The sequence below is a fragment of the Corvus kubaryi genome, unplaced genomic scaffold, assembly GCF_017639235.1.
Source record: "Corvus kubaryi isolate FWS band 111438036 unplaced genomic scaffold, C.kubaryi_AGA036_p1.0 67, whole genome shotgun sequence".
Taxonomy (NCBI): domain Eukaryota; kingdom Metazoa; phylum Chordata; class Aves; order Passeriformes; family Corvidae; genus Corvus; species Corvus kubaryi.
In genome coordinates, this window is record NW_024582055.1 from 4,580,555 (window position 1) to 4,597,206 (window position 16,652).

Below are 16,652 nucleotides of genomic sequence, written 5' to 3' on the forward strand. Positions count from 1 at the left end.
TAAGGGAACGCACGGAATCACACGGTACAGCAGCTTGGGCTTTTATGGCTGGGGGGAGGCAGGTTGCTAATCTGTTTTCCAAGCCTAGAGTCCTGACAGGGAATTTGCAGCGTATTAATTGCCATGTGGAATGAATGTCCACGGATGTGTGTTGCTATGCATACGTGTCACAGAATCATTTAGCCTGGAAAAGATCATCAAGTCCAACCATTAACCCAGCACTGCCAAGTCCACCATTAAACCATCTCCCCAAGTGACACATCCTTTTCTGAACATTTCCAGGGATGTTGATTACATCGCTTGCCTTGAAAGCCTCTTCCAATGTCTGCTCCACTTTCTTCTCTTGACTGATGACACAACATGTGAGTTATCTATCACACGTCATCCTTAGGGCTCACTCTAGAAAGACCAAAATGTTTTTAACCCCTTTGCTGTTGCTTTGTCCCAACTGACAAAATTTTCTGATGTGGGGCTTTCGTCCTTATTTTCTTCTAGCTGACACTGTTTGGTAACTCCCTGAAAATGCTCCCTCTGAGAGGATGTAAATTAAAGTCAAATGAATGTAGTTCAGCATTCCTGTTTCCCAGGAGTTAGGAGGAGCCATTTCTAGTCATTCTCCATGTCTTGCCAGGTGTGCTTGCCAGCTGTAAGGGAGGAAGGAAAGCAACACCTTGCTGAACCCTCATTTTGCCCCACACTGAAAGGAGTGGGAAGATTGTGTAAGACTGGGATGAAGTCAAGCTCCAAGCAGGCACAGTGTGATCCCTATCAATGCCAATGGAATGCTGCCATTTGACTGGCCCAAGGCACCACGCAGCCCTTAAGCCCTTTGGGTGTTCTCAGTGGAAAAAGTGGTTGGTGGAGACTTCTGAAAATTGCAGAAAATCGCCCAGAATTTCTGAAAATACTTCCTTGGATTGACAGATGGAGAGTCTTTTTTTTCCTCACCAATAACGGCAACTTAGAGGAACAGATACAGGTCATTCGTGTGGAAATTGTTATTTTTTTATTTGGTTTTTTTTGTACATGCTCATTAATGAAATACATGTAGCCCTAAAATTGATGAGCGAGTCTCTTGAGGATTTACTTTGTGAAGCCCAGAGATAAAGGTGCTTTTAAACTCACAATCCAACTTAGAAAGACTCTATGCACTTCTGATCATCTCAGCACAGAAGGATGATGAAACCTAAACATCACTGGAAAAAAAGGCTGTAAAAATTATGAAGAGTCCAACCATATTTTATTGCTGGAAAAGGCTCTTGTAAGATGGCTGAATGGAAGGTGAGGTTCATGCAAAATGTAGGAAAGGCCAGTTTAGTGCAAATATCTAAATTTTAAAAAGAGAGGTTGTGATGCTGACTGGCAACTTAACCATGTGCTGTCAGTCATCCTCATTAAGTGCTATTTATAGAAAACCAAAGTGAGCACATTGGGATGAACAAAGAGCTGGTTTCACAGAGCAGAGGGAAGGCTGGCAGAATTAATACATAGATGGTCATGGAATGGTGAACAGTAAAATGCTAAGATGATAAAGCAAAGAGATCAACCTCTTCACTTTCTTCCCTCAGTCCTACTTCGTAAAATAGCAGACTTTTCTCTTAATCAAACTCCTAATTATGGATCCTTTGAAATTGGGAAGGAGAATGAGGAGAAAAAGATGATTAAATCTTTTTTCTTTTTTTCCTCATTCTCCTTCCCAATTTCAAAGGACCCATAATTAGGAGTCTCTTCTAGAATTCAGTTAAGAAAATACCATTTACACATCCTAACAACTGAAGAATAATACATGAATTTTGTGCTTCAAAAACACAATCTACAATAAAAACACACTACTCGGAAAGAGCTTCCACCACATCCAATTTACCTTAAGAACACTGGAAGCTCGAGTCCTTTGGCTGGCTCCATCTCCTGCTTTTGAAGACATCAGTGAGATCCCGCAGCCCCTTGCAGCCCCTTGCAGCCCCAAGCCTTCTCATTCCCAGACTGAAGCAATGTGTCTCCAGCTGGATTTTGCACTGCTAACTGATACTCCCTGACACAGGTTGTGGTCTGCAGCATAGACTCACAGTCTGATCCTCAATGGGGGATGTTTTCAAAAAAATGTTGGACTTTATGTTACTTTTCAATGTAACTCATTTTATTATTAATTTCGTGGTTTTAAAGCTGCAAAACTTTGATGAAGAATACTGAAACCAGAATAATCTAGATTTCACTCCTTTTATTAATTTATTCCTCTACCACAAATTGCAGTATTCTTATATTTTCCCTTTCACAGATAAAAAAAGAGAAAGCCAAGTACATCTGCCATTTCCCTGTCCATTGTCATCTAATTAGTAACATCATCAGGAGAAAACATCTCCACCTGAGATGGCAAAGACCATTCAGCAATCTACCAGCAGAAAGACAGGTCAGAGACAAATTGCTGACATGAGATGTGTTTGGAGGCTCCTGCACACTGCAGTGAGCAGTGCAGACTGTTTTTCTTTCCACATATTTATGACTTACAATACGTCCCAGATTTTGAAATGGGACCACGTAGTTCTAATGATGAACCAGGGGAATTATGCAGCTCACTCCCTCACAACTGGTAACTTCGGATGAGCGCTTCCCTTGGAATCCTTTGCTGAACCTCATCATGAAAGAATTATAAAAATAGGGCAGAAATGGATCGTATGTTTAAGTGTCAAAAACATCTCTATGCCTTTCAGAAACAGGGAAACAAGGAAACCAGTAAAATATACATTTGTCTACCATAAAGTATCAAAATTTAGAGGAAGGCAGTACTACTTGATAAATTGTAAACTTTGCTAAAGTTATGACATACATTTTGTGTAAGTCCACATTGTATATTATTCTCCTTTAGCAAAACTTTTTGATAATTTCAGAGTGCTTAACTGGCATTAACACAGCCCTCAATATGTTTGGTGTTACATTTAAAAGCTTTCATTTGTTAAAGTTTTCATGTGTTATTAAAATCACTGCTTGGATGTGGTACAGTTTGTATTAAAGGATAATATTGAAACTAAATATACAGCTTTTTAACAGATGTTTAATTACAGCAGCTCCTCAAACTCTGAAATCACTTTGTAGATCTCATGTTATTTCAGATGAAATGACTTACATACCAATGTGGGCTACTTTGGCCCATTATCTTTTCACTTTAGAGGGGCATGATGAAGTTGGGAGTGCTTTTAGCCAAAAGGAGCTGGTTCCTAATTGGCAGTTTTGAGACAAAATAAACCCTAAACCAAACAAGTAACACATAAAACCCCCTTGAATTGTTGTCCTTTTTTAAGTTCTTTACACTTACCACTAATTCGAATTGTAACCTCAGAACTCACCTCTTGCCTGCAGCCTTAACTTTTCCACTCTCTGCATTCTCCAAGAAGTTGTCCAAGCTCTGATTTATCCCTTTGTAAGTATGAAAGAATGCAGTTATTTATTGTTCAACTGCTGCTTTATGACAGAAAGCTCTTGTTCTCACACTCCTCACTGTCTGTGTACTGGAAAGCTCCAGCTTGGAGCAGAGGTGGAAATCATGGTTAAAAAATGTGAAACCAGTTGCTGCTGATAAAACCCTACAGACTAAAATACAGTTTTTATTATTTTATTAGAAATGTGAAAGTAGATTTGGTACTTTTGGACACTATCTTAGGCTCAACAACCTCATGATACTCTTCTCCATCTTCCTGAGATAGGTACTTGCTTCTCAAAGCCTGTTTTCCGATTAAAAAGTTTATATAGCTTAAAAACCTTATAACTTAAACCCAAAAGCGAAGATCAAGGAGTGGAAATTAGAGAGAAAAGACAAAAGGTTTCCAATAACACACACTAAAGATTTTAAATAAATATTTTAATTCTATTATTGGCATTTACAGGTAGAAAGCATACAGTATGTTACAATTTTATCAAAATGTGAAAAATATGGATGTTACATAAGTAACAAATGTAAAAAAAGTATTTTTCTTACCTTCCCTGAAAGTAAGAAAACTATTCAGCATAGGAAAATATTGATATAAAAACACAGCTTAGGTAAAAAAAAAAAAAATTGAAGTTTTTACACAGTACAATAGGTTCATCAGATCTGCATGAAGACGTAAGAACTTTGTGAGGTTCTATTTTACCTACAACTTTAGGGAACTGGGGGCAACTGGTAAGCTACATTAATGAATCTACAAGTAGTTTTCCCTCATATCCGCTCCAAAATGCTAGAGTGCAGTAATTTTCTATACAATAAATAATTCTTCAAAGTTTCCATCATAGAAAATCATAGAATGCAGAAAATGCCACTCCAAGGTCACAGAGGCTAGGCAGTGCTTTAATAATAACTATGATAATACTTATTATAGTGCTTTATAATGTTGAAGCACTTCAGATGAGTTAACTAATTAGCCCTCACAACACCCTGTGAGGCAGGGAACTAAGTGTTTTTCCTACCTTTCCACGGTACAGATGGGGAAATGGAATCAGGGGAGAAGCACAGGCTGCAGCAGCAGCACAGCCAAGCTGAGAGGCCAAGAGATGTGGGAATGGAGAGGTTTGTCCCTTGCTGCTGTAAGCCAGGGGGCTGGGCTGGGCTGACAAATGACCATCAGGAATCACTGAGGGGGGGGGGGGGGCCCAGGAAGGGACCAGGATTAAGTAAGCATCCCCAAAAACATTTCATAGAGATTCAGAAGCTCTCACACAACTTTGTTCAAAAAAAACAAACCAACCAACCAAAAAAAAAAAAGAAAAAGAGAAAGGAACCTGAAACAAACAAATAAACAAACTGAAAAGAAAAAAAAAAAATCCTAAAGTGCTGACTGGCTTGAGCTGCTTCTAGCACCTCTTGTATGGAATAAGACTTACAGCAAGCACTGTTGCCAGCAATTATTCAAGCTGATTTCATCCATAAAGTCACATGTGAGCAACTGCAGGATATGGTAACTACATTTTCTGAGACACCTCACTACTGTAATTCCTTCATTCACCATCTTACTTCCATGCGCTTCTTAAGGAAAATGAAATCCTCAGTACTCTTGCATCGTAAAACATGTTAGTAGCTGGAGACAATATGCACATCCTTCACAACTGGAACAAAAAATTAGTTCATTTTCAGAACAAAGCATTATTAATTTAAGAATCACGAACCAAACAATGGTAAATAGGAAACCCTTTCCAAAGGCTGCATGCCGAATATCTGGTTTGCAAATACAATGCATGCAGGAGAAATAAATTCATCCAAGCATAATTAAATTAAAAATGTCTTAAGTCTCTTTCAGCAGCATAATGGTTATTATTTTTAAAGTCTCCTCCAACCAGACTGGCCTGGGGTTCAGATGCTGACCTTGGCTTTTCTACAACCATATAATGGTTTGAGCAGGCCCCGCGGCTTTGCACTGTGGCAATACCAGGAGACAAAGCCTATACATACTGTTCTGCCTCCCCTTCCTTGGGAACAGGCTTCGCTGTACCACCTTTGCTGTCTTCACTCACTGCTGCTGCTGCTGTTTTTTCAGGAAGCGATGCCAAATCTTTGAAAACATCCACATAATGCCCAAAGCCCGGGCCCCAGTTCAAGAGGTTGTCCCAGTTGAAGCTTCCCGCTTGCTGCCCCAGCTTCCCGGGCAGGGAGCTCTCCCCGGCGCCGGCTGCCTGTGCCCCCACGGGCCCGCCCTCGCCGCGGCGCCCCGGGTACCGCCGGGGCTTCAGCCTGGAGCCGTAGTTGTCCTCGTCATCCGCGTCGGACTCGTTGACCTGGGATAACTTGGGCATCCTGGAGGTGTACGCCACGGGCTTATCCCGGTCGTACTCCATCTCGGAGCAGGTGAAGGACTCGTGCGAGTCGCTGTCGGAGGAGGACTCGGGAGCGGGAATGCCGTCGGCCGGGTTCCTCGTCCGGGACAGAGGCCTCCGGCAGTCCTCCTCCGAAGAGGAGCGGCCGTGGTCTGCGCTGCAGATGCTGGGGTTTCTGGGGCGAGGGGTGTTCAGTCTCTCCACCTCTTCGATGGACAGCCCCACCGGAGGAGACGTCTCCAGCGGGATCTGCCCTATGGGCTGCTTCAGGCGGCTTCCCGGGCGGGAGCTGTGGCTCGCCATGGTCTGTGGGCTCTTGCTTCTCCTCCCCAGCCGAGTGGCGTAGTTGAAGATGCCGGGCTGGCAGACATCGCCGTGCATCTCCAGCGGGCTCCCTTCCCTGATGGCGAGGTGCAGCTCCCTGGCCGGGCTGTGCCTGTAGAACGTCGAGGATTTGGAGAAGGGTGCGGGGCTGTGCCGAGACAGGGGGTTGGGAGTGGGGCACGCCGAGTGGCTTAGGGACGTTGTCCTCAAGCCCTGCCCGTAGGCGGGCTGGTAGGTCAGGCTGCTGGCGCCCAGGGGCATGGGGGACTGCCGCGCGAAGCCCAGCGGGCTGTGCCTCTGGATGGAGAACTTGGGAGTGTGGCTCCGGAACTGCTTGTAGTGCTGGATGATGTCGGCGTCGGAGGGGGCGATGCTGCTGGCGTTGTCGATGTCGTAGTGCTCGATCTCGGGCTCGGGGGAGGCCAGAGGGGCGCTGGGGATCGTCTCCGTGGTGTGCGGGATGTCCGTCTCGTCGTAGATGAGGTAAGGGTTTTCCCTTTCGATGATATCAGGTTTCGGGTTCCCCTCGGGCTGCTTCCTGACAGTCATGTCATCACCGTAGGGCGGGATGTTGTCAGGGTCATCAAACGCCACATTCTCGCTGCCTTTTTTCTTCTTCTGCTTTGTTTTCTTCTCCTCCTTCGGCCCCTTTGCCTTCTTCCCCCGGCACTGGTTGCAGAGGATGAGGCTGAGCACCAGCAGCGCCAGCAGCGTGGCGCAGCTGCCCACGATGGCCGGCACGGCCCAGAGCGGCAGGGACAGCTCGGTGGGGTGCGGCGACGGCAGGCACACGTGGCCCCCGCCGATGCCCGCCCGACACTCGTGGCCAGGGGCACACAGGACGCCCAGGCAGGCCACCACGGTCTCGCACGTCCGTCCCGCGTACGCCTCGGGGCAGCTGCAGGTGAAGCCGGCGTGGGGCCCGGGCTCGCAGCTGCCCCCGTTGTGGCAGGGGCTGGAGGCACAGGCGCCCGCAGGCACGCACTGGTAGGCGAACCAGAGGTTGATGCACATCAGCTCGCCCCAGCAGGGGCTGCTGGCGCACACGTTGGGGCCGCGGCAGCCGATCTTCACCGAGGGGTCTGTCTTGGACAGCGTGGCGAGGCTGTGCTTGCCGGCGAAGGGAAGGCTCTCGCCGCCGTACTTGATGTAGGAAATGCAGCCGTCGAAGCCTAGGAGAAAGAGGGACAGTCATGTTGGGGGCTGAAGGCTGAGTATGCACTGTCAACAGCACAGTACAGGCTCCGCTGTTCAGTATATAGGCCAAGAGTTCACATGGTTGCTATAGGGAAACATCTATTCTAACAGTACTTAATGTCTTTAAATTGAATTTGAATAAATATGCCTTCTAACGACTTCATTCAATATACTGAAATGCTTTTGTATCCACATCTTCCCATATTTCTAAAACTTCTTATCATTTCCACAGAGAAACCTGTGGGCAGCTGGCTTGGCTGTGCTAGCACCAAACATTATTTGAGTTTGCCTATCATGCTACTGCTAAGTCTTCTCTTGTCTTACCATCTCCTAAATTCACGACAATGCTTTTATATCCCTGAATCTTGAGTGGCCTTTTCCCAAACTTCCCATATCTCGGTTCCAGTTCTACCCTACAACAAGTTTTAGTGCTGTGAGAGCCCAGGGAGATGGAATTATCCCCAGGCTCTGTGCAGTGGTTGAGTGAGATCACAGGAAAATCCAGTCTTTTACCAGCCTAATAATTCTCTGTGTTCCCCAGACTAAATCCTTTCCGGAAGGGTTTTGAGGTAGTGCAACCTTACAGTGATCCTTGCTTGGAGCTGTGGCAAAATGGTACAAGAGATGGATACCACTCTGTCATGAAATAGCAAATCCACTCGAGTTGTACGAGATGGTATTAAAGGTTTATAATCCTCAGAGCTGAAGATTTAGGTTCAGGTGGGAGTCCAGGCAAAAGTGATGATCACCTTGCTGCATGTGTGGTGGTTCCTTGCAGTAGTGATGTGATAAACAGCAAGGGGGAATTTGTCACATCTACCTGGATTTGGAAATTTTATTGGACACACCAACTTCACAGCCCTGTCACCCTCGTGTGTTGTCTGCCTTTAACAGCACTGCAGATATTTTTGACTCTTGAGCTCATGAAGAGTTTTATACCAGCGCCTTGTAAATCCTTGGTATGTCCTACACAATGTAACCCAATATTAAAATAAAATAAAACAAAATCATATGAATAAGAGCTTTTGGACTGTGTGTGCTTAATGGAAGCCAGACATTTCTAATTTGTCTGCCACAGCATTGGGCAGTGGTGAGAGGTTAGTGTCCTCAATTTTCCTTGTTCCAGTTTTCCTACAAGCCTCTGCTTTTTCCATGTACACGCTACTCATAAAACATACATGTAAAAAGGATAAAGGTCAGCACAGCATCCACATGATTTCGTACCACATTTCATACATATTCACAATACACTAGTGTAAAGTGTGAACTTGCTCCACTCAAAAATACTTTGTCTGGTCACAATTCATGAAGCCAGGAAGATTTTTCAGTATAAGAATATGTGAAAAATACATCTGTATTGTCTGGAGTATCTCACGTTTTGCAGCTAAAAATCACTTCCATCTTTACTTAGCACTTGGGAAATTGTATCAAATATGTGTTATCTACTTATTTTGCCAGGGTTTGAGACAGTAACTTTAACTCTTAAGGGAGACTGATTTACTTCTTAGCAGCTGGACATCAGTCAGAAGGTGATTCCTTACTGTCCTTGGTTTCTGTTGCTCAGAAATAAATCCTGTTCTTCATTTGACAGCAGGATAAAGCAGGAGGAAGTTGGAGTTGCATAAAATATTTTAATCATATTAATAACAGGCTAAATCCTTCAGTACTTACCAAATCCCTGTAAAGTTTTTGTTTAGCATTTTTGCCCAAATGAAAGATTTGCTTTGATTTTCCACATTCTGACTCAGGTAAAGAATAGATCCTTTCTTCTCCATTAGGGGAACAAAAATATAACAACTGATGTACAGACAAGCAACCTCCCTGTCTCAAAGAAGCCCTGCAGATGGAGTGCCTGCTTTTGGAAACAACAAGCCTGCAGTGTGTAGTAACGGAACAAGGTCTGTAATCCTTGCTCATTCAATCTGCAATTTTTCTGGCAAAGGATGGATATATACTAATTACTGATAAACAGTTTGGGCAACCTTAAAGCAAACAGAGACTCTGTTCAAATCTGCTTATGTGCACTCTATTAAAAAAAAAAAATTTAAAAGTACCTGCAACTGTGCTCTTGAAGGGTTGGCTGGATGGAATTCCTCCCAGAGAAATGGTGAGGACATTCAGCCCCCCGAAGTCTTGTGTGGCATGGAGAATGTCCCGGCTGTGAGTCCTGTCCACCGACAGGACGGTGGCAGAGCCGTTCTTCTCCAGGAGGACCGAGTGCCACTGGCCATCTGCAGCATACACCTCAGGGATGTTCCTTTCCACTTTCCCAGCAACTCCAGCATCGGATATGTAGTGCACCTTCCCACCTTTTATCTGGCCAGAAGAACACAGGATGTGTAATTTTAAGATGGTGTCCCGTAACAACTCCTACACAACGTAGCCAGTGTGATGCCTACTCAGTACAGCTACAGTAACATGTAGCTCTGGTGTAACAGAAAGCTAGGGTGGGTATATTTTTCCCCAAATAATTGCTTTGTACTAAAAAGGCATTAATTATTTAGTACTAAAAATTTGGCCAGAATTAAATACATCACATTGTAGAAACTTCTGCAGAAAAACTGCATCTTAGAGAGCTGCCACCCACTCATTCCCTGGCTAATCCTATTGAGAAGCCAGCTATAGGGCATGCACATGACAACACATTTTCATCAGAGAAAGAATAATTCTTCCTCCTTCTTCAATGCAAGTGTGGAAAATGCTTTGCAGAGTGAACAGATGTTGTCCTTGCCCAAGAAAATTGCATCCAGTTTTTATTACAACACAGTAGGAATGCATAAGGCATGGCAGGGCTTGAGCAAGAGTCCCATTTCATATCTGCTTTTTCTGTTAATTGGTATTTTGCAGAAAACCAGTTGTATTTCAGAAAACTTTCTGAAGAGTTGCAAAGTGCATGATTTTGTAAGAATTTTCAACTAGTGCTTTCTTGAGCAAACTGCTTTAAAACTTGTGAACTGCTAGGGGAAAAAAGGAAGAATATTTTGGCTTTTTCTCTTAAGAATGATGCCTCACAATTCTACTGAATCATGAGATGTGGGATTTCAAACCTCTTATTACGATCCCAAAATGAGATTAGTACAAATTCTGCATTTAAGATGTAGGAGCTTAAAAAGAATCCCCAACATCCAACCTTGCTGGTTTCTCAAATCCTGCATGAATTTGGGTATGTCAGCTGACCTCCTGAGGGTGTACAGACTTGTGTAAGCTCACGTAGGATGGCTCTGAAACTTGCTGCAAGTTTCCTTCTGTGCTCTGCACGTTTGGTCACACCTATTAAACAGAACAAGTGCGCTCCGTCCCGTGTTCCCCACCACGGCTCGGGCAGTCCGAGATCCGTACCACGAGCGTGCGGGACGTGCACAGGCAGAGTCCAGGAAAGGTCAAAGCCCCAGGTTTGCTGAAAGCTCTCAAAGCCTTGCATCCTTTGTTCCAGGAAAAATAAGGTTCACCTGGGAAGAACTGCGAGGTGACACACCGGCTACAAGAATGCTGCTCTCGTTTCCAGAAACTGTTAAATGTTCTGGATTTGCTTCTCCGGTGATGCAAGCTGAGGACTTTGTTCAGACACTCCAGCTTTAATAAGGCTGTAAGACCACGCTCGTGTCTTGGCAGCAGCCTGAATGAATGCATCTAGCACGTATTCCATTTGGATGGAGGATACAATGGTTAATATGTGCATCCACTTCATTTCTGAAGGCAGTAATGTGGACTATTTGAAAGTGTATTGTTCGATAAAGCTGCCCTCGGAGACAGGATGCTTTTATTACTGATAAAACACAAAGTGGCATGTGTCTAAACTATCACACAGACCAAGGAAAATCCTGCATTTACAAATGCAGCCACACAGACTATTAAAACATATTAAACACCATTTCCCATAACCACTTATAAAAAGGTTGACTGAGATGAATATATACATATATTTATGTCTACAACCTGTAAGTGGTTTGTTATGTCTTACTCTGTCTTTAATGCCCCGTAAAAAATACTGCCTTGTATTTTGGTCTTTATGTAAACAGAAAGGAAAACACCATGCCAGACAATACCCTCCAAGCTTAAGGGAAGACTGAGCACAGAATTGGAATTTTTAATTCCACCTTAAAAAAGAACTGTAGAATTATTTACCTGTCAGCAACTTTACCTGTCAGATACTTTTCCATACTGATTTATGATTCTTTAACCCTATTTCTCTGTTTCTTTAAAATTGCACGTGACTAATGCTAACAGACTCAATAAATAACATACTAGGGGAATTTGGAAAAGAAAATTTCCAGAGACAAGACTGGTCCATGACTGCTTCAACCAGGAAAAGATAAGGAATATTCTTCTTGGTGCCTTGAAGCAGAACATGTTTCTAAATTTGAAACAAAGGCTGATGGTGACAGTATTGAGTAACACGAATTTCTGGGTTTTATTTAAATGGCTGAGCAACTGACAAGTAGAATATAATGAAAAGAGTGAACCACTAAAGCAAACATATTCCTAACTACAGGGCTGATTCAACTTTACTAATATTCCGAGTCTCATTTACTGAACAAATTGGTTTTCATTTGTCTTAGAACTGAGCACTAGCCTTTACAGATTTATAGCTCATCAAATGGGATGTCATTTAAAAGGGTTATGTTCTGATTAATTCCTACAACTTGATATATGCATAGAACCATGGAATGGTTTGGGCTCCAAGGGGCCTTAAATATCATCCAGTTCCAGCCCCTCTGCCATGGGCAGGGACACCTTCCACTAGATCAGGTTGTTTAATGCCCCATCCAACCTGGCCTTGAGAACTTCCAGGGATGGGGTATCCCCAGCTTCTCTGGGCAACCTGTGCCAGGGCCTCACCACCCTCACACAGAGATCTGTTAGCTCATGTAGGTAACATGTAATCCACATCCTCCACCCGTACAATTCAGAGATCTTAGAGCTCCATTTATGCTAATTTAATCTGATTGTAGATAACATTTCCAGACAGAGCAAGACAAGACAGGCAATTTCACCTTTAACCTGCTGTATTTATCCCATTTCTTCTAACTGAATTACTTGCAATATGCACTTGTAGGAAAATAAGCTGTGACGAAGAGCCTTAGTGATAAGGAATCATTCACCTTCTTCCTTGTTGTGGATTTTGGAGGAAGCATTTTCCATCTGAATTTGACCATTATTTAATGTAACCTGAAATATTTTCTATCTTTCATGGATTAAGGATGCCTTTATATCATAAAGCCCCCTCTTGGGTTCTTTGGGGGAAGTTTAGATCCATCATTTAGTGACTCAACTGCTCACAGTCTGAGTGGGTCTGAGATTCTCTAGTTTTACCCCAATCCCAGCTACACCAAAACCAATTAGCTACAAGAGGAAAAAATGTGAAGGCATGAAAGTAGACACAGGACTCATAGCTTTTCCCTAGCACAGTTTAATATTAAAAACACATGGCAGGTTTTCTCTGAATGCTAATACTTTGGATAACAAGCATATCAAAAGACCCAAAAATCAAGTTATAAAATTGTCTGTTTTAGAGACTGACAAGAATTGTTACGACAGGTCCCTAAAGCCCAACTTCTGCACTGGGAGCAGATGGAGATGACAAGAAGAACTTTGCTGGGTTGGCTTCACTGGCATCTCGGGCCACCACTGAGGGAAATACTCATCATGATATATACTCTGGGAATGAGGAGCAGTGCAGAGGCCATACTGTACTAGCTACAGTTAAATTACTACAGTTTCACTAACTAGCATCACCTGGGAACTGCTTGGCAACAACCGGCATGCTGATGTTACCTCTCCTTCCTCAAACTTCTGCATCTGGTACTAGGCAAACCTCTGCTCTCTGCCCTTGCACAGCTGGGGCTGGGACTTGACACCCTCTGCTTGCTTGTATAACTTCACCAATATTAACAATAACATGAGTGTTTGCATAAACACAGCACCAGTGCTTCTAGCCAGGAAAGGCAATTAGTTCTCTCTCTTTTTTTTTTTTTCAATAATGCTTGGAGAGATCACCTAGCAAATTCTGCTAGGGGGAAGAAAAAAGTTTTTTCTCTCCAGAAGTCAAAATAATGAGATCTTATCTGCTAATATGAGCGAGGCAGAAACTTCCTATGAAATGATGTGGTAAAAACATATGCCAGGGAAGTAGTGCAGACTTGCTTCTTAAATGCAGCCGGTGTGTCAGGAAAGCTTTGTAACTCTTGACTAGGCAGGTGGAGAATATCCATGGGGCTGAAGCTTAGAAAGTGTGAATTTCTGTATGAATTTCTCTAAAAGTCAGGGAAGAAAAACTTGGAAAGCCTTGCAGCAGTCAAGGAAACTTGGAGCTTACACCAATCCAATAAAGGGGCTTGCCAACATCACTGCTGTACTCATTTAGAGTTATGAGTAAATGGACTGAGTCATCGCCAGGAACCGAACCGTCGCTTTCTCTTGAGAAAGGTAACTCCTGCAGCAATAAGCTCTTTGAGGAAAGAAGAAACAACAAAAAACCCCAAAGCAGTGTGGCATTTGAATCATTAATTCAGCTATGTATGCCAAAATAATTTGATATTGACACTAGTCTGTGAGTAAGCTCATGAATTCAAGTTATCCCTCACTTCCTAGTTTGATAAGCTTGAGCCATGTTGGTAGGAATTAATGAAAACCTTTTGGCAATCATTTGCTAGGTTAAGGAGGGTCTGGGTTCAAGGCTCAAAAAATCAGAGATAAAAGGCCAATAACAAAATGATTTGTTCTGTAAAGTGTAATGATGATAATAACCATGGCAATGAGCACCGTTCTCACCGCCTTAAAGCAGTCACTCTTTGGAGTCTAGACAAAACTGATTAGATACAAAACCATCAAGATCTTCTGATACCTTGGCAAATAGGAAGGGAATTGCTGAGAAGATGAATGATACTGGAGCAGTGCCTAGGTTCAGTTAAAGACCTACTATTTTATAAAGGAAACAGCAAGAGTAATGGAAAAACGCGATTTTGATCACTGCACATAGGCAGTCCAATCAAATCCAACGCGGCATTAGCTGTAATCTTACCTTCACGGTAGTGAAGTTGCTGCTTTCTTGGACGTGGAGTAAAACTCCGTTCTCGCTCCTTGTCCTGAACTTCACTTCCAAGCGCTCCACGCCGGGGGGGCCCTCGCCAGCGCCCCGAGCCCCAAGTCTCATCAGGTAGTCCCGCTTCTTGTTGGGGCTCATGTGGTAGTCGAGCCGTCCCTTGCCTTCCAGTGACAGGGCCGTGTCAGCAGTAATATCTGGGACAAGAACAGGGAAGCATTGAGCATGCAGCTCATCACAGCTCCAGCCATCATCTCTACCTAACCGCGACCGCTTTCCCTCGGAGCAGAGATCAAGTTCAGAGCAGGTCATTGGGGGAGCAGGAGTGAATGGCAATTGCAGCCCCTCTGTTCTTTGGCTTCCACCAGAACGTGTGTTTGAGAGTGGGAGTATGCGAGTAATTTACTGCTGCTATCAGTCAATAGTAAATTAAAACTCACTAGGGAACAAGTGAGGGAGTAGAGAAAAAAATTTGGCTCTCAGAACTGTAATTCCTTCTCAGGGATGTTACTGTTTCCATTACTGCAAGCAGGGTTTCATGATATATTGAACTCTAAGCTCTTCAGGGCAGAGATAATGACTTTCTATTTGTTATGGCATAAAAAAAAAGTGAATAAAAAAGGCAGAGCATTGACTACCAGATGCTGTTAAAATTATGGCTAAATTCTTTTGTAAACTGGTGCAATAAAAGCATATAAATCAGCTAAACAATAATGGGACATGTAAAAAAACAAAGCCCAGTCATTATACTACAACTACACGTAAATAAATCACTTTGCTCTCCTGGACAATCCTGTATTGATTTACAGGGCTACTCCTATGAGAGTTAATCACCCCCGAGCGTAAATGCCTTGTTTTCATTTACATTTACAATATTTTCTTGCATATAATCCACAGTAAATTTGATGAAAAGGACTTCAGTTTGGAGAAGCCATAAGCACATGAACTCAGTGTTTACGTGAAGGGGTTTTCACTTACCCTCTTACCTCCCCATAGCAGACAAATCCCTCCTATGGGATACCTTTATTTTAGTTATGGATTATATGTTATTGGGAAGCAGGACTTTAAATGAGTGCAAGTTACCAGAAATGTGATATACAGACCAGAAAATATTATGTATTTAAGTTGTTGCCATTTTTAGCTCATGAAAGGACAACAGTCCATTGTGGACTTTTAAACTGCTTAAGAGGCAACATGGTGCTTACTTTCATTATTTTACAGAATTCATTATCCCATGGCCATGAAAAGAAACTCTTAATGGCCTTTGGCTGAGCCACAGTTAGATGTGTGTTAAAGACAGTGAAACCTCCTCCTCACATTTTTCACAGTGCTTTCCTGTCAGTCCATCCTTGCAGTGACACTGCTGCCACGACCACTGATCCACACAAGTGCCACCATGTTGGCAGGGGCTGGTTGTGCAGGCACCTTCCAGTCTGGGACACCTGAAAGAAATCACATGAGTAGATGCTGAAGGATGTGCACACAAATAAGCAGAGCAAACATGCCGGGAAGCATCCTGTGTTTAAATGGTACTGCCTTTCTACCCCTCAGAGATTCAAAAATGGCTCTTCTTCCCATCCCTGGAAGTGTTCAGGGCCAGTTGGATGGGACTCTGAGCAACCTGGTCTAGTGAAAGGATCTTTAAGGTCCATTCCAACCCAAAACCAATGTGCGATTCTAAGAACCTCTGTAGACAGCTCAAGTTTCTAAGCAGATCCCAATTTTCAGCATCAAGTTATGACAGTCTTACAAAAGAGGAAGGAATTCAGAGACAGCCAAACTCCCATTATCTGTTATGCAAGGGAGATGAAACTTTTTTAGGCATTTTTTTATGCTGCAGACTGCCAGAGCCTTTGCCTTACAATGTGCAGGGCAAACATGGGGGTTGAGAGAGGAAGCGTGAATAGGAAATCTGGATGGAAGACTGACATTATTGCTACAACTGTGACTTCAAATACTGAGGTGGAAAAAACAATAGAATCAGATAGTTCAGCATTTCTGAAAGATCACTCGGAGGATATGAGGGAAATTCAGTGACACTTGAGAGGCAAAGTGAGAGAACAGACATGGTGAATTAAGAGGAAATAAAAGGGAGTAGAGGGTTAGCAAACAGTATGAGTATAGTCAAACCCAGGTGGAATTTATAAAGAAACCCAAGAACAGCGGCTACTCAATTTCAGCCTGCAAAGCAACTTGAATAATCATAGACAGTAGAAATGTAATGATGCTGCTTTTTTGAAGACTCTGTAATCTTTAGTGAACCTGCCACCCAAATTCACTTTCTTCCTACATTTTTCTCATTTTACAGTAG

General features: G+C 43.2%; 1 protein-coding gene across 1 annotated transcript in view; it reads right to left on the reverse strand.

Annotated features, from left to right (window-relative positions):
• Positions 1-1,294: 1,294 nt before the first annotated feature.
• Positions 1,295-16,652, reverse strand: part of FAT4 (FAT atypical cadherin 4) — a 126,432-nt gene continuing 111,074 nt past the window's right edge. Inside the window, exons 14-17 of the mRNA XM_042048511.1 lie at positions 15,659-15,783; positions 14,321-14,538; positions 9,354-9,615; positions 1,295-7,274 (exon numbers count right to left, since the gene is read on the reverse strand). Coding sequence (XP_041904445.1) covers positions 5,407-7,274; positions 9,354-9,615; positions 14,321-14,538; positions 15,659-15,783 — 2,473 coding nt within the window. The 3' untranslated portion in view covers positions 1,295-5,406. The remainder of the gene's footprint in view (positions 7,275-9,353; positions 9,616-14,320; positions 14,539-15,658; positions 15,784-16,652) is intronic.